A 21,217-nucleotide genomic window follows, 5' to 3' on the forward strand; every position below is an offset into this window, starting at 1 on the left:
GAACGTACCTAAAGCGTGAATTACATGCGTGAATGATGGGATATGTAATTAAATAGATGAAAGCGGTTGTGCTTTCTATTACTAATACAAACAGAATTACATATCAATGCCATTTGATGTCGCGACATTAAAGCAATGTTCTGGGTTAATGATACACAGACATTCATTTGACTCATCCATCATCAGATTGTAAAGCCAAAAATTGGGTTACAGTAATACACACGCAGTTTAAAGGAATAGGTCACCCAAAAATGAAATTTCTGTCATCATTAACTCTCCCTCGGGTAGTTTCAAATCTGTATGGATTTCTTTGTTCTGTCAAGCACAAAGGAAGATATTTTGAAGGAAGTTTGTAACCAGGCTTTTTTTTTTGGATCACCATTGATGGTGGAATTTAATGGTGACCGCCTGGTTACAAAGCTTTTAAACAAAATCCTCCTTTATGTTCGGCAGAACAAAGAAATTCATGCTACTCAAGGGTAAGTAAATAATTTAAAATTTTTGGTTGAACTATTCCTATAAATAGATAGTTTACCCCAAAAAGAAAATTCAAAATAAGTCATTTACTTACCTCTCATGTCATCACAAAGTAGTGTTGTCAAAAATAGCAACCGCTGTTGAGTACATTCTTAAACACCTCTGATTGGCCATTTTGCTCAGAAGCTCAACAAATATGGCTGTGATTGGCTACAGTGATCATCACGCTCTTCACATACACAAGGGATGTGTATTTGGAAATATATGTGACCCTGGACCACAAAACCGGTCATAAGGGGTAATTTTTTTTTTACTTTGGACTTTTTTTAAATCTTCTAAATGCTAAATAATTAAGGTGTCCATTGCCATTGATTTGATAGGATAGGACAATATTTGGCCACGGTAAAATGATTTGAAAATCTGAATATTCAGACATATTAAGAAAATTGCCTTTAAAGTTGTCTAAATGAAGTCCTTAGTGATGCATATTAGTAATCAAAAAATTAAGTAATTTTAATACATTTTGATATATTTACTTTTTATCCTAATAATTCTTTGGCTTATTTGTTTTTGTTCCAAAAAGTAATTTTGTCATTTAGGTGAATCATTTAACACTCATTCCAGCTTTAAAAACCCCATTTTCTTTCTTTTATAGGACAATTTTAACAGAAATTAAAAAAGCATTGAAAGCAGACCTAGTCAGAGCTTTTTAACAATTTTGCTGAAGCATCAGCCCTCTTTTTTTTTAATCATGTTTAGTAGCAGAATTTCCCATTATAAAAAAAATAACTACATTACCCATTATATTTCAGCAATTCTTCACCAATCAGCGCAAATTTAACCAAAAGAGCACTTCGGTGCCCCCACACTACCATGAAGCACCACAAATCACATAATACAGTCAGCCTCCCTATGCTGTCAAACTTCAATATTTGTAAAAAATTATACTGTTTCTCTGTGCATCGATTAATTTACAGGCCTCATTTTCATGGTGTCATTCACAGTGCTTTTTAGAATTGTAGTTCTCTTTTTGGAAAAAAAAAATCAAATCAAAGTTTATAATGTTGTGATTCACTTGTTTCACGTCATATAACTCTTTAACAAAGGCATTTTTGGGAAAAAACTATGGGGAAAAAATTTATAGAAAAAACACTTGCAGAACCATCACTGCTGAGAAGCTGATTTGTATTGAACCCAGAACATTTCTTTAAACTGGTCCCCATGTGTCTTTTTTTTGTCCATTTTGTTTTTCATTAAATCCCTGTCTAACACACTCACTTCTGTTGTGCTGTCATTGTGCTTATTATATGCATTATACATAAAATAGCAGAAGCTGAGAGCAGTGGCGTGTGTAATGAAGAGTGTTGTCCATCTGTGTGTGATCAGGAAGAGGAGAGTTTACTCGTGAGCAGAGGTTCTCAGGCCTGTCCGTGTGTGGAGCGCATCCAGGGCAGATCCCTCCTACCTGTCAATGTGGAGAGGAAGATCACTCTGCTGGGGCGCAACTTACACCTCTATCAGGTAACGCAGCATCCTTTGTTGGGGCTTGATAGGTCAGCCTGTCTGGTAATGCTCACATAGACATGACTGATATGAACGACAATCAGCTGTGCTCTCTTTTTGACATTTAAGGAGAGGGCTGATCTGATGATGTTGAAACTGAACGGCATTCTCAGTGAAAAATTATAGCCTGTCTACCAGCTGAATAGGTTTGAATGTTTATGTGAATAGTTCTGCTTATGAGAGCTAATTTTGGAAGCCCTGCAGACTAAAAAAAATGTAAACTTGCATAAAAATACAGTACATTTACATACAGAAAAAAAGGCTTTTCATTTGGTTATATTTAATGCTTTGTCATTTATTCCTGACATGACAAAATTTCAGCTTCATTAATACATGGTCTTTCAGAAATCATTCTAATACTCTGATTTGATTCTTTTTTTTATGGTAACTGACATATTTTTTAGATGAATAGAATATTCAGAAGAATAGCATTAATTGGGGATCTTCTGTTATATTATTTAAGAAATATTTAAAAATCTGTAGGCCATGTAAAGGATGTATCTGTGTGTGTTTCCAGGACAAAGACCTGGATTACCAGTGTGTGTCGGTGATTGAGGGCCGGTCGGTGGTGGTGGATGCTTTTGTGGAAGTAGACGACGCTCAGCCATCTCAGTTCTTCATTACCTGCCAGCTACACCAGGTCTGCTAAAAAATATAGTCAAAATTCAGCACACTGTATTCATTTGACAGAATTGTTTTACATGCGTTTTGCCTGTATTTTGATTCTTAGCACTGTTTGTTTAATTATTGTTTAATTAATGGAAGAGTTGAATTCAGAGTTAATGGAAATACAAGTAAAAATTATTGCACAGTGTTACCAGTGTGTGTATGCATATATAGTTTACAAGCATATATATAGTTTTTTGCTTATTTTAGTACATCATGTTTTATTAAATGAAAATGTGAAATGTTGCCTTAGCAACTAGATGAAATACAATTACTTTACTTTTATTATATCTAACAATAATGTAGTTTAACAGTAATTTTGCTGCTAGCACATGTCTGTGTGGCGGTATTATGTATCATCCATAAAAACTGGTTGTGGCCTAAGTATAAATAACTGTTACACTCTGAAAGTGCCTATAAGTCTTTATGGCGTTTAAAATGGTTGTGATTGCATTTCGTTTTTCAAAGTACTCTTACTCCGCTCCCGTGGAGGAATACAGGAGCATGATCTCGGTCAGGAGGAGGGACTCTTTCCAGATGGACTACCCAGAAGACCTGCATGGTACGTTACCCGTGGTTTGCTGAGGTTTCGCGCGTGCTGTACTCTGTGTTACGAGTGTTTTGTCTGTGCAGTGGGGCTGTATAACTGCTCCGTGGGCCGGTCTGACTGCAGTCGCTGTCACACGGCTGATCCTCAGTACGAGTGCGTGTGGTGCGAAGGCTCTGGCTCCAGCTGCGTCTACAAGAGCTCCTGCACCGAGCACGTCCAGCACACCTGTCCTGCTCCTCACATACACACGGTGAGGGATACTTAGTGACCGCTGACAAAAAACAGTCCGGGAGCGCACAGCTATTAGGCAAAAAAGCTCAATGTGGGTGCTCCACTAGACAAGAAATATAACAAAAAGGTCAGAGTAGGCACACCACGGCTCCAAAAGTAGAGAAGTATTTAATTACGTTCTCCCCACTGGGGACGTTTCGAGCTTATAACGCTCTTCGTCAGACAGTGCCCTTATATACACAACTCAAACTACATCACACGATTGCCCACTTGACCAAAGTAAAGAAAACAGAATAGTCAGGGAAAACAACAGATTGTAAAACAAGCAATCAGCAAATCTCATAAAAGTGAGAATAGCAATAAATCACCAGCAGCAAATACATAAAAAAAAGTCAAGAAAATACCTGACTGCAGAAAATTCTAAATGTAAACAAAGCAAAAAGAAAGTATGCTATAACATATGGTGAATCTTTTTTCTAAATATATCCTAATAGTTACAGAAAAAGGCGAATATTGAAGTCTTAAAACCATTAGGAGTTAAAAGTGTTTAAAGAATAGATCTGGTATGCTCCACGTTTTAAAAGTGGCAATTAACACAAAAATAAACATTCTGTCATAAACTCATTCTGTATTAAATAAGATCTCCAGTTTTTATTTTTGTGCTTTTAACTGTCCTTTTAAGAACCTGGATTAAACCTGCCAGGATAAACTGCATTGTAAAAGGATTTTTCTTCACTGATGCAAGCATTATTGCTCTTGAAGGAGTGACCCTTGTCCTTTTAAACGTAGGTGTGCTAGCATAACAGGTCTCATTATTACACCTGACATGATAAACTGAATCACGTCATCGATGATTGATTGAATGTGAGAACTCAAGCTTTGTGTGGAGGAAAATTTGAGTAATATTGCTCGGGTATTATGATCCGTCACCATGCCATTGCAGTAAGCCTTAGGTGTTGCTAGGGCTCTTTGGCTGGTTGCTAGGTGGCAGTTGAATAGTTTTATTGAAAGTAAATAATACATTTTTTTTTTAGCAAGGAGGTATTAAATTGATCAAATGTAACAGAAATATTGTACAATTATAAATGTCACTACTATTTCAAATAAATGCTTTTTTTTAACTTACTGTTCATCAAAGCAAAAAGAGGATTAAAAGAGACTTTTTACGCTAAATAATGTTCTTTAAAAAAATGTGAAAGTTATATGTTTTTAGAGTATAGATGTTAATGTTTATTTTTCATTCTAAAATTTGGAACAAGAAAAATAATGTAAATGTATATTGTGTAAAAGGATATTTAGATATCTGGAAAACAATACAAAATAATTATTTTTATTTGGTATTTTTCAATTGTATAACTTGTATAACAAATGAAAAGGAAACGCGTAAAGGAAATATAGTGAGATTTGTGACATTTTCAGTAAACATTTCTATTTAAATTTGAATAAATGACACTTTCAGATATTTATTTACATAAAAAAACTGCTGTTTTAAATTGAAATTAAATTTCACAACATTACAGTTTTCCTGCATTTTAATCCAATAAATGTAGCCTTGGTTTTGGTCAATAGTGTAGTGCTCCACAGTCCTCTATGACTAATTTTGTGTTTTATTGCAGATTGAGCCTCTTTCTGGTCCAGTGGAGGGCGGCACGGTGCTCACAGTGTCCGGCTCAAATCTGGGTCAGAGAGCTGAAGACATCCAGCACTCGGTGACTGTGTCCGGAGTCCCCTGCACGGTCATCCCCGACAGATACGAGGTGTCCTCCAGGTACATCAGACTAGTGAGGGATATTACTGCCAACCATTAATGACACTGTATGGCTCCGCAGTGCGAGGAAGAGTATTGACCCAGTGCACTGATTAATGGGAGGTCTCTTTGTGTGCCTGTTAGTATTGTTTGTGAGACCACAGCGAGTGCAGGGGAGCAGAGCGGCCATGTCTCGGTGCAGGTTAAAGGCGGTGGAGTCGGGCAGTCTGCCCAGCGCTTCCGTTACCAGGTAACCATTAATCCAGCAGGACTCGAAAGGGATAAAAATGGTTTAGCCAGAATGAATAACATGCAAGGAATTCATTCTGTATTTATTAAAAGGCAGGGAGGTATTTGGCCATTTTTAAACAACTTTTTATGCTGCAGAAGGAATTTTCCTAAACCGTGTTTTTTGTATTGCCATACTATGTTATTATAGTTTTTTTTTGTTTGTTTGTTTGTTTACCGTTTTTGCAAAGGTATTAATCTTTGGATTCAAAGTATGTATATTGTAAAATTTTCATTGTAAAATAAATTTCAGAAATATACTTGGGTTAGTGCTTAACATTTTGTGAAGGCTAAAATGTAAAAAAGCTTAAAAAAGAGAGAGTAATGTTTTTTTATTATTATTATTATGTGTCATACAATTCAATATAATGTAAATGTATATTGTGTATATTGTTTTAAAAATGATTTTTAGTTTTTAGTGTAAATAAGAATTTAATAGGATGAGGAAAGAATGTGAGATTTCTGATTTTATATATATATGTATATATTTTATATATATATTTCAGGAGTTTAATACCACACAAATTGAGGAAAATGAAAAAATATATAATTTAAAAATGAAATCTAGTGTGATTTAAAACAATTTGCTAATGGAGTGAATTTTGTTTAACATTTTAAAGAATGTGTAAAGTCTTTTAATTCAATTTAATGAAGTAATGTATCTTATTTGGATGGTTTTAGATATTTGTACTGGAAAATGCAAACAAAATATTATGCATTATTAAAACAAGATTTAAAATATATATATATATATATATATATATATATATATATATATATATATATATATATATATATATATATATATATATATATATATATATATATAATGCTTTACTTCAACCCTTTATGTATAAGGCATTATAAATGCAGCTCATAATGCGGCGTACAATCTCATGAATAATTGCAACCACAGTTATTTTAGTATTATAACACTTAACAATTCATTGCATGCCAGATATAATGGATTGCAATGCACATTATGAATAATTATAATTGATTATACTTTACACCCTTTATAATACATTAATACTTTTACTATACTTAAAGCCTTTGTGTATAAATATATCAAATTTAAAAAAAAATGTACTGTATTATTCAGGGCTGATGTCATTGGTTTAACAGCACACATGTATAAGGCAGTGTTTTGTAATGTGTGTGTGTGTGTGTGTGTGTGTGCGCGCGTGTTCTGTTTTCCTAAACTCAAGGACCCAGTGTTATTGGGAGTGTCTCCGCTGAAAGGCCCAATGTCAGGAGGAACATCACTCACCATCAAGGGACAAAACCTTCTGACGGGCCGCTCCAATGAGATCAGCGTTCTGATTGGTGGAGTCCCGTGTTACATGTAAGTGACCGTGTGGAGCAGCGTCCTCTACGGCCGTCCAGTCAGACAGAAGTCATCAGTAAATCTCATTATGATATCATGTCTACAGCTCATATCATGTCAGCTGATTATGTTATAAATAATTCATCATCCTTCTGTCAAGTCTTTGTAGATCAGGGAGCTGTGTCCTAAATATATCAATTCATGAATATAATATGCTCCATAAATTACACAGGATTTATTGTGTTTCATGACTGGTCACGTTTGGTAACACTGTAGAGTTTTAATACAGCGTGTGTCTCTGTGTGTCTCTGTGTGTGTGTGTGTGCGTGCGCGTGTGTGCGCGTGTGTGCGCGTGTGTGCGCGTGTGTGTGTGTGTGTTAACAGTTCTCCGGAGCAGTACAACAATGAGCGTGTGGAGTGTGTGACCGGGGGGAGTAACAGAACCGGGGAGAGCGGTGTTACCGTGCGCTTCGGTAGAGCTGAGCGTCATCTACAGGAAGTCCGCTATCATTACACCCCAGACCCCAACGTAACCCATGCTGCTCCCTCCAAAAGCTTTATCAGGTAAGGAGCGCGGCTTTAACATGTGTATTCATTAAGCATAGTTGTATTTATTTTATTTTAGATTTTGTCTTGATTAATTTTAGATTTTTTTATTTTATTTTTTTACAAAATTGTGGTATTTAAACTTGTTAATGTTGAGTTCTTTATTGGTAAATTAAAGAAAGACATTTAGTTACATTTATGCTTCAAATAACATTTTAACAATGGAGTGAGTAAAGTATTTTCTCTGAAAACAAATTTTATACAACTAAAAAAGGTTATGTTATTTTATTTAATTTCAAAACTGCTTGTTCTGTCTTGGGGAAATACTGTAGCTTATTGTATTTTATTTATATTAAAAGAAACCTCAAAATATTTTCACAACTTTAAATGTAAATTCTTTAAAATCTTTATTTTCTTAACTTTGCTAATGGAGTCAAACATATTCTTCTAAATGTGTGTTATATGTGTATGTATATGTACTGTATGTTTTTTTTTACATTTACATAAGTGAATTAACCCCGTAAATTAAAGGAAGTTTAGTGAGATAAGATGTTTTGCAAAATAATAGTTCTTTCAATCTAGTCTTTTAAAGTTATATTAAGAACATATATCTTGTTTTAATTATCTTAAATAGGAAATTAAGAATTGGGACTGATTTATGTATAGAGTCGTTGCCATAAATGGAAGCAATAATAGTTTTTATAGATTTTTTTTGTCTCAATAGTCTCAAAATTAAAGTATGTAAATATGTAAAGTATGTATATGTAGTTTTAAGCAATCTTTATTTCTAAGGTAAAAAAAAATGTACATATATTTGTCATCTGTAAATTACCTATTAAGAGTTTTTAAGAAGGTTTTACGCAGCTCTAAAATATTAGACACGTGTACGGATTTAGGAAATGTTTTTTTTTAGCAATGATTTGGTATATTTTTGATGATTTTGGTGATTTGGAAACTAAAAAAAGTGTTATTTACCATCTTATGTGTTTGTCTAAGTGGGGGTCGTATCATTCGAGTGTCCGGCCAGCATCTGGACGTGGTGCAGGAGCCTCGTATCCGTGTGACCCTGACCCCTCTAGAACCACACTCACAGAAGAGGAAGAGGAGGAGGAGGAGGAGGAGCAGTGTGGATTACGGTCTCCTCAGAAGAGCTCGGAGGATCGTCCCGGAGCCCAACTGTCCTGAAGATAGCCTCTGTGTCGTCAAACAGGTAGAGTTCACACAAGTGAGTCTGTGCTTGTGCTTCCTCGTAGCGTTAAACTCGCTGTGCCGTATTCACGTCAGTCACTGTAACGCAGTGCTTGTGTCCTGCTCCTGAGCAGGTGGAGGAGCGCTGCACCGTGAACAGCTCGACTCTGATCCTCTGTCCCGCTCCGGAGGTGGGGCCCGAGGCCCTGCGTGCTGCCGTCAGTGTGCATTTCCTCCTGGATAACCTCCACTTCCAGTTTGAGGCAGTCAGCAGCAGCCCCTTCAGTTATGAGCCCAATCCTGTTCTTCATAGCCTCAATCAGCACGACCCCAGCAAACCCTTCAGACACAAACCCGGCAGCATCATCTCTGTGGAGGTCAGGCCCTTCAAAAACAAGCCAAAGCCCTGAACATAATAATAGTTAATATAATTTTATTATATTATTTTATATCATACCAATAACAACAACCTAGGGTTTTTTTTTATTTCTTACAATTACAATAAAAATGAAATTACAAACCGATTATAACCTTTACCGTGAAAACTGCATTCAGAACTGCTATTTCTTATATTTTTATATTAACTAAAAATATAACCATAAAAAAGATCATTGCTGCTAACAATAAACACAATTTTTTTTTACTTTGCTAAAATGACTTCAACATGAATAAACTAGAAAAAATAGAATAGAATAACAATAGTGTAAGTCAAAAATGTCAAATTTTCAAATGGAAATGGAAAACATAAAAATGGAAGCTAATTCAATATAATAATAAATAATAACAATAGTATGTCACTTAAAATAAATAACCCAAAAAACTAGACTTCCTCTGCAGCACAAGTATTATATTGTTAGTATAACCATAACTTCCAAGATTTCTTTCTTTAAAATTACACAAAAAATTGATTTAATACTAATTTAATTACAATGAATTATAGTGTAGTATAGGATGGTATATTTTTTTTATTTAATGCAATTATGCATTAAATTATGCATTAAATATTGCCCCTGTGTATTAATGCACAGCAGATCATTTTAATATATACACTTGAATGGCCCATAAATCATGCACATAAATGGCAAGCTCTTTGTCTGAATTTGGCTTCCAGGGGGAGAATCTGGACCTGGCCATGTCTAAGGACGAAGTGGTTGCTCTGATCGGTGATGGAGAGTGTGCTGTGAAGACTCTAACCAGAAACCATCTGTACTGTGAGCCTCCACCGCAGCAGCCGTCGGTGACTGCCACCAAGAAACGAGAGGCAGGCGACACGCTCCCAGAGTTCACTGTACGCCAGCTTGATCTGAGCTCTCCTCTGCTTCTGGTGTTCCCCAATCATACGATACAGAAAGCAGTTTTTGTGTGTGTTTTTATGTGTATAGGTGAAGATGGGGAATCTGAACTTTTCTCTGGGACGGGTTCAGTATGATTCTCAGGGCCCGGCCGCCTTCCCTCTGGAGGCCCAGGTGGGAGTCGGGGTCGGGGCCTCCATCGTGGCTCTTATTGTGATGGTTATCGTACTCATATACAGGTACATTCATACAGGTTATACAGTTTAATGCTCATTTTAGATGCATTGGAATCAAAAGTCTGAGAAGCCTACTAAAAGTAGTGGCTTTTTATATTATATTATTTGTTAGATATTTATTATTTATTCAAAATGATTGCAATCACAAAGCTTAATTCTGATTGACTTGCAAACAATGGCATTGCTCCAGTGAAACGTGCTATAACTCTAGAATTCAAAGACCTAAAATATAATATAATATAACACGTTAACACCATTGTACCTAAATAGATTTCTTTACAATTATATTAAACTTAAATAAAAAATTACTTGTTGATATTATTATAACGTTTGTATGTGTGTGTTTAACAGGAGGAAAAGCAAGCAAGCACTAAGAGACTATAAGAAGGTCCAGATCCAGCTGGAGAATTTGGAGACGAGTGTCCGAGACCGCTGTAAGAAGGAGTTCACAGGTCAGACCCTCACACTAAAACATCAGCCAGACTGTGCCGACGTGCTTGAAATGCCTAATAATGAACCGTGTGTGTGTGTGTGTGTGTGTGTGTTGTGCAGATCTGATGACTGAGATGATGGATGTGTCCAGTGATCTCATGGGCTCTGGGATTCCAGTGCTGGATTATCGTAAATACTCGGAGAGGATTTTCTTCCCTGGTCACCGCGAGTCTCCTCTGAGACGGGACCTTGACGTTCCCGCTTGCCGCCGGGCCACAGTGGAGCAAGGCCTGGTTCAGCTCTCTAACCTCCTCAACAGCAAACTCTTCCTCACCAAGGTGGGTTTTTCCTGAACGTGTTAGAAAGGCAACCAGACTGGATTATATGAACCATTAAAGGAACACTCCACTTTTTTGGAAATATGCTCATTTTCCAACAAGTGAATAAGTTGAGTTTTACCATTTTTGAATCTATTCAGCGAAATCTCCAGGTGTGACGATAGCGCTTTCAGCATAGCTTAGCATAGATCGTTGAATTCAATTAAACCAGTAACATCGTGTTCAAAAATGACCAAAGACTTTTAATATTTTTTCCAAAAATACTGGAGTGTTCCTTTAAGGTTTAATGTACCATATACTCCTCTACAGTTCATCCACACCCTGGAAGCCCAGCGGACCTTCTCTCCGAGGGACAGGGCGTATGTGGCCTCCCTCCTTACGGTGGCGTTGCACGGCAAGCTGGAGTATTTCACAGACATCCTAAAAACTCTGCTTAGTCACCTGGTGGAGCAGTACACCACTAAAAACCCCAAACTCATGCTGCGCAGGTCAGTGGAGACGAGTCTGTTGGTCAGGTTTGAATTAAAAACACTGCTGCTGATTGTGGCCTCATTGATTCTGAGTGGAAATCTCTCATGTTTCATAGGACCGAGTCTGTGGTGGAGAAGCTGTTGACTAACTGGATGTCCATTTGTCTTTACACCTTCCTCAGGGTGAGTGACTCTTATTTTGGTTGGGGTTTGGTTCATAATGACTCGGGAAATTATACAATGAAATGGAAAGTTAGGCCTATTTTGCCTTTTTCATCTTTTTTTTTTATTAAATAGACAAAATGCACATTTTACTGTTTTGTCCTACTTATTACAACAATTATTTATTAATATTTATTTAACATTCTATCAGACATTATACCAACAAAGCACAGTTTAACTTTAAATTAATACGTACATTTTTTAAATTATTTTTAAACTATTTTTGAGTCCCTACTTTTTACTGTACAAATAAATGCACACTTGCTGAGCAAAAGGGACTTCATTTAAAAATATTAAAATATATTTTTTAATTTTTTTAATATATATATATAAAAAGTATAATTAGTGTATTTAGTACAACAGTCTATCTTCAGGCTGTGGCTTTTTGCTGTAGAAATCATTACTGATTTTTATAAAATAAAAATAATTTGAAAAAAAGATTTGCATAGCTGGTATCAATGTAAGCATAATATATCACATCCATGTCTTTGCGTATCTAGTAAACAGTGTTTGTTTGTCATATGGCAGGATACAGCAGGTGAGGCGTTCTACATGTTGTTCAGAGCCATAAAGCACCAGGTGGACAAAGGCCCAGTAGATGCTGTTACAGGCAAAGCCAAATACACACTCAACGACAACCGCCTGCTGAGGGAAGACGTGGAGTACCGCACACTGGTGAGACGCACTGCACTGATGCAGAAATGAAAAAGTACTCGAGCATTTCACTCAAGTGAAAGTAAAGGTACTCAGTAAATATTTTATTCAATTAAAAGTACAACTTTAAATTTGTACTCAAGTATTTAAAAAGTAGAAGTAATTATTTCTGACAGATATATAGAAGTTTAGTTAAAGGGAGAAAACAAAATTAATTGGCACAGGTTAAATGCATATCTAGTGCAGCAATAACAATTAAATGATTTTCATTATTCAGATTAGAATTAAAATATTTTAAAAGGCCACTTTTTTGTGTTGTCTCACTGTCTAAAAGGATAATTAATTAATAGATAATTAATACAACTTATCCACTACCTGGTAATAGCATGAATTTCAATTAATCAAACATACAATGCTTATTTGAACCCCGCTTTTTCATCATTTTACTTGCATTCAATCATGTGCAGTCAATTTATTAAGCTAATGGCTCTATCAAAACAGAAAGAATAATAAATAATCTTTTTTTGTGGGGAGAACACAACTTTGCTACCTCAATGTGCTTCTTCAGATTTGATTTAGTCGTTCACACTTGACTCATAACGAGACAATGTGAAAAGTTTTTCATGAGCAGTAAAGGGTTAAACTTTTAAACTGCTTTTCACACTTGTTTTTCCATGCCGTCCTGTAGACTCTGAATGTTCTGGTGAGCAGCGCAGGAGCCGGTGAGTCTCAGACGGTCCCCACTAAAGTGCTGGATTGTGACACCATCACTCAGGTGAAGGAGAAGATCCTGGAGCACTCGTGGAAGGGCACGTCCTACTCCCAGAGACCCTCTGCTGACTCTGTGCATCTGGGTAAGACGCGCCAAAACAATTGAGAGAAACGTATATTTATATGCCTGGTTACTGTATACTTGTTAATTTAAAATACATAAAAATGAATAATAAAAAGCTATTTAATTATACATTTACTCATTTAGTTAATATCAAATAAAATGTTACTAATTCATTTTAATAATAAGTCATTTGCTTGAAGTTGCTGTAATTCTGTGTTTTATAGAGTGGAGGGCAGGAATGGCTGGTCATCTGATTTTGTCGGATCAGGACTTGACATCGGTGGTTCAGGGGTCCTGGAAACGCCTCAACACCTTACAACACTACAAGGTCTCTCTAGATGTACCTCAATCTAATGACTTCATTTTGTGGAGTGAAATTTTGCATGCTGTATTTTTTAATTTAGTGTTTTTTTTTTTTTAAATGTAAGTGTCTCCTATGTCTCTGCAGGTCCAAGATGGAGCCACAGTTACACTGGTGTCACGACAATCCAAGCAAATCCACCACGACAGTCATGACTACATACCAGGAGAGAGTAGGTTTCCTTGTTTAAGTCCTTCCCTAAGACTGTTTATAACGTCAAAATTTACCAAATCAGTGTAGAACTCATGATATGCAGATCTGCCTGTACTGATAGTTGTTCGTTTTAAAATATTAGCTTCACTATTTTTTTATTGATTCAAATAATTATTTATTTATTATGAATATTAACATCTTTTCATTTATGTCCATGAAAATGGATATAAATGAAAATCTAATTCTAACAATAATTAAAAAAAAAAAAGTCTAGAATTTACAGTTTTATTCAGAAGCATTACAGATTTACTTAATAGACACTGCTATTAAAAGTTTGAGGTCAGTAAAAAGAAATTAATGTTTATGTTTAGAACTAAATGTAATTAAAATAGCACTAAATGGAATAAAACTAACAGGAAAAAAATACTTTCTATTCATCAAAAGTCATATTTTGGTTTCTGCAATCGTAAATTGTATCAACTGTTTGCAACATTGATAATAATAGGAAAGTTTAGCTGTGCATCACAGAAATAAATGAAATTTTAGGATAAATTGAAACAGAAAACGGTTATTTTAAATTGTAATAATACTCACCATATTTGATCAAATAAACAGCCTTGGTGAGCATAAGAGACTTTTTTACTTCAAAGAAAACAGTTTTACAGACCTTGTCATTTGTTCACAAATTCTTTCATTCCTCTCTCAGAGACGCCGATGTTGGAGGATGGAGACGAAGGAGGAGTGAAGCAGTGGCACCTGGTAAAGGCCAGTGAAGAGGCGGAGCTACCCAAACACAGACGGGGCAGTCTGAGAGACAAAGAGCGTGAGAGAGCCAAGGCCATCCCAGAGATCTACCTCACACGCCTGCTGTCTGTGAAGGTACCACACACACACACACACACACACACACAGAGAGACACACACTTCACTTTTCCAGATGCATCACCTGCGCTGTGTGTTGTAGGGCACATTGCAGAAGTTCGTAGACGATCTGTTTACTGTGATTCTGAGCACCAGTCGGCCGGTTCCTCTGGCTGTCAAATATTTCTTTGATCTGTTGGACGACCAGGCCGCACAGCACAATATCACAGACCCAGAGACAATCCACATATGGAAAACAAACAGGTCGGTAAATAACTCTTTTAAGGATAAACCATCGGTTGTGGGTCGTTTTGACTTGTATTTCGACTTTCTGTTTTGCAGCTTGCCGCTGAGATTCTGGATTAATATCCTGAAGAACCCTCAGTTCATCTTCGATGTTCAGGCCTCTGACAATGTGGACGCAGTGCTGTCGGTCATTGCTCAGACCTTCATGGACTCCTGCACTATCGCCGACCACAAACTGGGCAGGGTAGGCCAATCACAATAAAGCTGGAAGAGATGGATTGTGGGAAGAATCCAGACAGAGGTTCAGCTGCTAATAACTTTCTGTGTTGTACATACAGGATTCCCCAATCAACAAGCTCCTGTATGCTCGGGACATCCCACGCTACAAACAAATGGTGGAGAGGTGAGTACAGTTAGCTCGTATTGATGCAGTTAGATGCTTAATGGCATGTACTCACCATTTTGTTGATTGTACTTCATCAGATATTATTCAGATATAAGACAGACCATCCCTGTCAGTGACCAAGAGATGAACTCCTCTCTAGCTGAACTCTCTCGGGTGAGTTATGGGACATGTACTTAGTCTGTGGTACTCGGGTTAACATATTTGCTTCTGTAAAGTTGGGAATGTACTAAAGGAACACAACACTGTTTTTTGAAAATAGGCTCGTTCTCCAGCTTCCCCAGGGTCAAGAAGTTGAATTTTGCTGTGTTTTTTAGTCCGTTCAGCCAATCTCCGGGTCTAGCCATAGCACTTTTAGCATAGCTTAGCATACATCATTAAATCTGATTAGACCAGTAGCATTTCACTCAAAAATGACAGAAGAGTTTCTATATTTTCCTATTTAAAAGTTGCGATTATCAAGGAAGTTTGCTGCCATATTATAGCCACAGCAGGCGCAGTGATACCACGCAGTGCCTGAAAATAGTCCCCAGCCATTTTAGGTTAATATCATTGTGCATCAAATTGCAACTTTTCATTTCCCACCTGTCTTAGAACACAATGTAACTATAGAAGTGTCAGGTTTAAATAGGAAAAATATCTACACGACAGACACAACTGAGGCTGAAAGGATTCAAAAATGGTGAAACTCAACTGTTTAACCTGTTTTCAAAAAAAAAAAAAAAAAAAAAAAAAAAAAAAATGGCGTGTTCCTTTAAGATCGTTTATGTATGAATGACCCCATGATTTACTCACTCTCAAGCCATCCTAGGTGTATGTTTTTCTATACATTAAAGAATTTCAAGCTTAATAATAGCAGGGAAATGGTGGTCAAAATTTTTAAGCTCAAAAAAGTGCATGCATCCATAATAAAAAGTGCTCCACACGGCTAACTGTCTTATGCGTTTACAAGAGTAAGTGGTGTTCTGGCAGATGACATAGGCGTAACGCATTTTTAATTGTAATTAATTTATTATTGTATTAATATTTACCCTCTGCTATGCTTTTTTTGCAGAACTACTCTAATGAAGTGAATCATCTGGTGGCATTGCATGAGTTGTACAAGTATATCAACAAATACTATGATCAGGTGAGAACTTCATATATATATATATATATATATATATATATATATATATATATATATATATATATATATATATATATATATATATATATATATATATATATTGTCTGTCTCTTTCTCTGTGTCTTTGTTTTACATTAAAATGATATTACAGAATGTTAAAAAAGAAGCGTAGGATAACCATTGTCTGATTATTAAACTGAAATCATACTTTAAAGGTAGATTATGTTTTGTCTGATTTGGGTGCTCTGCCCTTTAGATGAGTTATTGATATTAGCATGCTCTGGTGTGAGTAGTGAAGGGGCCTGACAGCTGGTTCTTGTCATGCACTCATGCTTTGTCACGTGTTCTATAGCAACCCAGTAACAAAACAATGATGCACAGTATTAACAGTGACTAAAATAAACTCCAGCCCTACTGCCCCATATTTGAATCTAGATCAGTGTTTGCTTACTTTTATCATGAGGAATCGCCTTTTTCTTCATCTTTTGAGAATGTACTATTAACATATGTCACTTTAGGTCACTTTAACACCTGACCTTTATTGTGTATATTTATTATGTGCGTATAAATACACACAAGTGCATGTATATATTTAAGAAAAATGTTATGTTTATATATTAATATATAATATCATTTTTTCACTCATTACACGGCTTTGTGGAATACTGGATTCTCATTCTCCAGCATGTTTGTCAAAATATCTAATAATAATAATATTTAAAATTTTTAAACTGTGTAATTTACTACCAATATTAGAACGGAAATTGTTTCGTAGCTTTTTTTAGTGTAGCACCTACATCTCTGCAGATCCCAACGTTAAACTTAAGTGACATTAAAGAAATGTATCATTACCCATTCGTACATTGTCTGAAACTAAACGGCCAGCTCTAGGGTTTACATATCAGGAAATAAAAAGATCTACCATCTTAATGCCTGTGAATTTTTCAGATCATCACAGCTTTAGAGGAGGACCCCACTGCTCAAAAGATGCAGCTGGGCTACAGACTCCAACAGATCGCTGCAGCTGTGGAGAACAAAGTCACTGACCTTTGACCTGTGACCTCGGACAGGCGCTTGAAAAGACTGTAAAAGAGACAAAGCCAGTGACAGAAACTGACCAGAGACATTGCCAGAAGGCATGAACTCTTACTTCCTGAAGACTCCAGAGCACAGCGGAGAACAGAGGAGATTTGAGACGGATGGTTACGATTAAAGACAGCATTCACAGTTTCAAAAAGCGTGAATCTCTCAAAGATGTTACACGTCTGCTGTTGCTGGTCTGTAAAGCTGCTCTCTGTTTCATCCGCACAGCCGTCACTCGCCAACATGCTACAGTGCCTGTGAAGCTACCGCTGTTCACGGGGCGTTTCTGAGAGATGCGCTAGTCCTACAGGGTTTCTTTTTGCATTACGACTTGCGGCTCGAGCTCAGAATGTTGGTTTCAGCGTGTCAGGCATGCTTGAGCACCACCTTTCCTGTATTTAAAAAAAGAAGTCTTACTCATAAATCGCTAATTCATGCTTTTGGTGTGATGTGCTTTATGTTGCGGCCTGTGTCTTAATAATAAAGGAAAAAAAAAAACAAAGGATGGCTTCTAAGGACAACTAAATGCAATTTCTTGATCAGCACTCCCTTTTTGTTGAGTGTTATCTTGTAAACAGTTTTTATTCAGATTTTTGTTTCGTTTTTAAATGGAAAAACACTGGTTTAAGAGACCTTAACCTAACAGGGCCATCCGGGATGTCTTCATGCATCACAGGCTACAGTATTATATACATTAACATGCATGGATACTCACCGTGAATTCAGAGCTTTTAGGTTGGCGCATGCTTGTCGCGTGTGCATTTTATTGTCAGTTCTGATTATGTAAATGGCAGGTTAACCCGATTAACACACTTGATTTAGGTGACTAGGTTTCATGTAACATTCACAATGCTCAGTTGTACATTTGTTCATTCTCATTAAGGATTGCTTCTTCGGTGTTAAAGCGTGCTTTTCGATGTTTTTGGTTGGCTTTCAGAAAAAAAAGTTTCGTGGCGCTCCCAAATGTGTGTATATCTGCGATACATCCCTGCACACTTGGCTGAAATTGTTACGCCAGAAGTATTTAATTTATGCTGGATTTTTTTTTTTTTTTTTTTTTGTGCGATCATGAACATGCTTTCAGATGTTTCATTAATTATTTTCACAGTTGTTGTTTTTTGTTTGTTTGTTTGTTCTTTGCAGATTTAGTCTCCAGCTGTCACGCTTAATTCTTGATTTGTTTTTCGGTGATTGGATCATTGCTAACATTATTTCTGAACACTGAATGCACATTATATTGTGAGCTGCTGCGATAGCTGTCGCGCTGTGCATTGCTCGCACGTTTTACGTTCTTATTGATTTTTTTTTTAATGTATTTATTTATTTATTTTGTGTTCGGTTTGTGTACAGACCAAATTTGGTAATTATGATCCACCCCCAAATTTAAATTTAACTTTTTCTTAAGCTTGTAATCTACAGCGGACTGACTGCGGTTTGTTTCGGATCTCTTAAGCGTTCGTGCAGATTTACCGGTCTTATTTTTGCTGTAGTTCACTGTTGTGCTCAGTGTTTTGTACGTATGTGTGGCTGTGATACACTATAGATTATTTTGTAAGCCTTGCACAGGACGCGCTGGCCTATTTCAGGCGATTGTAAATTGTTTCTACCATCTGTTGTTCTTTTACCTGTGCATTTCTGTTGTAAATAAAATGTTGCTATAACTATAATTTCTAAATTTGTTGGACATGTTTTGAGACGTAATAATTCAGTCTATGTATCATAGGAACATTTTTAAAAGTTTCTGAATACCATTCGGTGATTATAAAGAAGCAAACTTTAAGTTCTTGGATCTCTAGAGAAGAGGTGTCTCCATCACCTCCTTCCACAAACACACAGTAAAGTAAAGTTTTACCCTATAAGGTCTTTCTGTGTGCTGCTGTCACCCAGGATTCACTCCAGCCAGGATATGTTCATCTGCTCATCTGCCAGGTCTAAAACCAGCCTCTGCGGGACAGTAGCAGAGAGACTGTGTATATTTATCCTCATCTTCAATCCCGGCCAGAGAAAAGTGCTCGGGAGTGTCTTCTCGAGGTGACAAACATCAAGACTTCTGCTTCCTGTGTGTGAACATGAATGGCTGTAATCTAATTCTTAGTCATTACAAACCACGCATAAATACATTCATCTGCTGATTAAATAGCTGTTATCCTAACAAATGGTAGGCTATGTCTTTATAAATATGAGTCTGTTATATAACCTGTCACTTAAAATAATAAATATTATTTTAAGTGACAGGTTACTCACTTTATGTTTTAAATCAGGTCGGGTCAAAACCACTCACTGGCACTGACTCTTAGAAGAGTGTGTTATATAGAGTGTGACCTGAGCCTGAATACACACAGACTCATGGGGACTTGTGTTTTGGGGACCAAAATTGAGGTCCCCATGGGTAAAGAAACGAATAAATCGCACAGAATGAAGCCATTACTCCTATGGAGAGTTCCCATAAGGATAGCTGACCAGATGTGTGTGTGTGTGTGTGTGTGTGTGTGTGTGTGTGTGTGTGTGAGAGGGGTGCTGACTGATAAGTGCTTATCAAGTCATGTGTGTGTTTGGAAGCCATCCAGAGACTGAAGTTCCTTCAGGATTATCTTGTTTCCAATAAGTGTATATAAAAATTGACATCAGTGGTGCAAAATGGATTTAATTAGTCAAAAATAACTAGAAGCAAAGAAGTGATTTTTACGACAAATTAGTTTTGTTTTTTTTTAAGTAGTTTAAGAAGCCCCTAAGGTTAAGTGACTGGAATTCGCTGTCGTAACTACAGCAGATAGCACGTGGGTTTAGTTGCTGCCGTAAAGCAAACCGTACCCGCTCAGTGAGCTAAAGGGAGTGTGAAAAAGAAACGGAAGTCATTGTCTTTTAAATCAGGGTACTGTCAGAACGATTTTGAAAAAGATATTTAAGGTTAAAAAAGTGTGTATATATATATATATATATATATATATATACACACTACCTTAACTACAAGCTTAATAATCATTATAGCAGTTTGTCAAGTTAAATGATTGATAGAGATAGAATTTATTTATAAATTATAGAACATAGCTGCTGTTAAATGAGGTTAAAAGTAATGCATTACTCTTATAGAACAATGATGCTGGTGGCTATTTTAGCACAGAACAGTAGCAAAGCATCAACAGCTGATGTTATCGAGTCCGATGGAAAGCTCAATATACTTTTAATGGAAGATAAACACCTTGAACTCGTGCCCATATAAGCTCCTTCCCTCCGAGCTTTTCCAGGCCTGCTGAATCCTCATTGCTAATGAACTCTTCATTCATTTGTGATTAATGCGTCAGCTGCTTTCTCCTCCAGATAATTGCTTTTGATTTGTGTTAGAGTCAAACTGCATAATCACTTTGGCAGTTGGTGGCATGAGAATAGCTGTGATCTATTTATGACCCATGATGCAGTTTTGAGACATGTCCCATTTAGAGTACAAAGCCCAGGGGAGACCGGTAGGAAGAGAGTTAGCTTACCGTTAAGCTTTCTGAAATACAGATTTTATTAATCAGCAGTGTTCATCTGATTGTGATCAGGCTGCAATAGCACAGCGTCTTCTGTAAAATGCTTCATATACATTTATAGACTATAGTTTATAAAAGCATGAAACAGTATTCACAACACATAACACGGTGCATTTTCAAATCGAACAGGAAACACACAAGAAAACTGTGGAACTAAATACGTAATAACTAAAACAGACCGGAATATGTATCAGCTTGCTAAATCATTGCTCTGATTTATTCTAAACATACATGAAGTTTCTATACATCAGTTTAAATAAATATGAAAATGTTTTTGTTTTTTTTATTTCGTGCATGTCTACGTTTGCAATCCAGAACTGCCTTAAAAAAACTAAAAACTAATTAAATTAAAAATAGTTTGTTTTGCATTGTACACAACTGTTATTTAC

General features: G+C 36.4%; 1 protein-coding gene across 5 annotated transcripts in view; it reads left to right on the plus strand.

Moving 5' to 3' along the window:
* The window catches only part of plxnb1a (plexin b1a), a 63,991-nt gene extending 45,026 nt beyond the window's left edge, over positions 1-18,965 (plus strand). For 3 of the 5 annotated variants that reach the window (XM_043225108.1, XM_043225110.1, XM_043225112.1), the window contains 27 exons: positions 1,864-1,998; positions 2,558-2,680; positions 3,175-3,268; positions 3,340-3,506; positions 5,104-5,255; positions 5,379-5,484; positions 6,731-6,867; positions 7,234-7,413; positions 8,392-8,620; positions 8,718-8,960; positions 9,695-9,871; positions 9,966-10,114; positions 10,463-10,563; positions 10,664-10,881; positions 11,191-11,369; positions 11,468-11,534; positions 12,102-12,248; positions 12,916-13,081; positions 13,287-13,390; positions 13,511-13,595; positions 14,283-14,455; positions 14,541-14,701; positions 14,780-14,927; positions 15,022-15,086; positions 15,167-15,242; positions 16,141-16,215; positions 17,164-18,965. In XM_043225108.1, coding sequence (XP_043081043.1) covers positions 1,864-1,998; positions 2,558-2,680; positions 3,175-3,268; positions 3,340-3,506; positions 5,104-5,255; positions 5,379-5,484; positions 6,731-6,867; positions 7,234-7,413; positions 8,392-8,620; positions 8,718-8,960; positions 9,695-9,871; positions 9,966-10,114; positions 10,463-10,563; positions 10,664-10,881; positions 11,191-11,369; positions 11,468-11,534; positions 12,102-12,248; positions 12,916-13,081; positions 13,287-13,390; positions 13,511-13,595; positions 14,283-14,455; positions 14,541-14,701; positions 14,780-14,927; positions 15,022-15,086; positions 15,167-15,242; positions 16,141-16,215; positions 17,164-17,268 — 3,762 coding nt within the window. In that variant the 3' untranslated portion in view covers positions 17,269-18,965. The remainder of the gene's footprint in view (positions 1-1,863; positions 1,999-2,557; positions 2,681-3,174; positions 3,269-3,339; positions 3,507-5,103; positions 5,256-5,378; positions 5,485-6,730; positions 6,868-7,233; positions 7,414-8,391; positions 8,621-8,717; positions 8,961-9,694; positions 9,872-9,965; positions 10,115-10,462; positions 10,564-10,663; positions 10,882-11,190; positions 11,370-11,467; positions 11,535-12,101; positions 12,249-12,915; positions 13,082-13,286; positions 13,391-13,510; positions 13,596-14,282; positions 14,456-14,540; positions 14,702-14,779; positions 14,928-15,021; positions 15,087-15,166; positions 15,243-16,140; positions 16,216-17,163) is intronic. The other 2 variants (XM_043225109.1, XM_043225111.1) reach the window with 2 other exon arrangements.
* Positions 18,966-21,217: the final 2,252 nt, after the last annotated feature.

This window comes from Puntigrus tetrazona, chromosome 23 (assembly GCF_018831695.1).
Source record: "Puntigrus tetrazona isolate hp1 chromosome 23, ASM1883169v1, whole genome shotgun sequence".
NCBI classification, from domain to species: domain Eukaryota; kingdom Metazoa; phylum Chordata; class Actinopteri; order Cypriniformes; family Cyprinidae; genus Puntigrus; species Puntigrus tetrazona.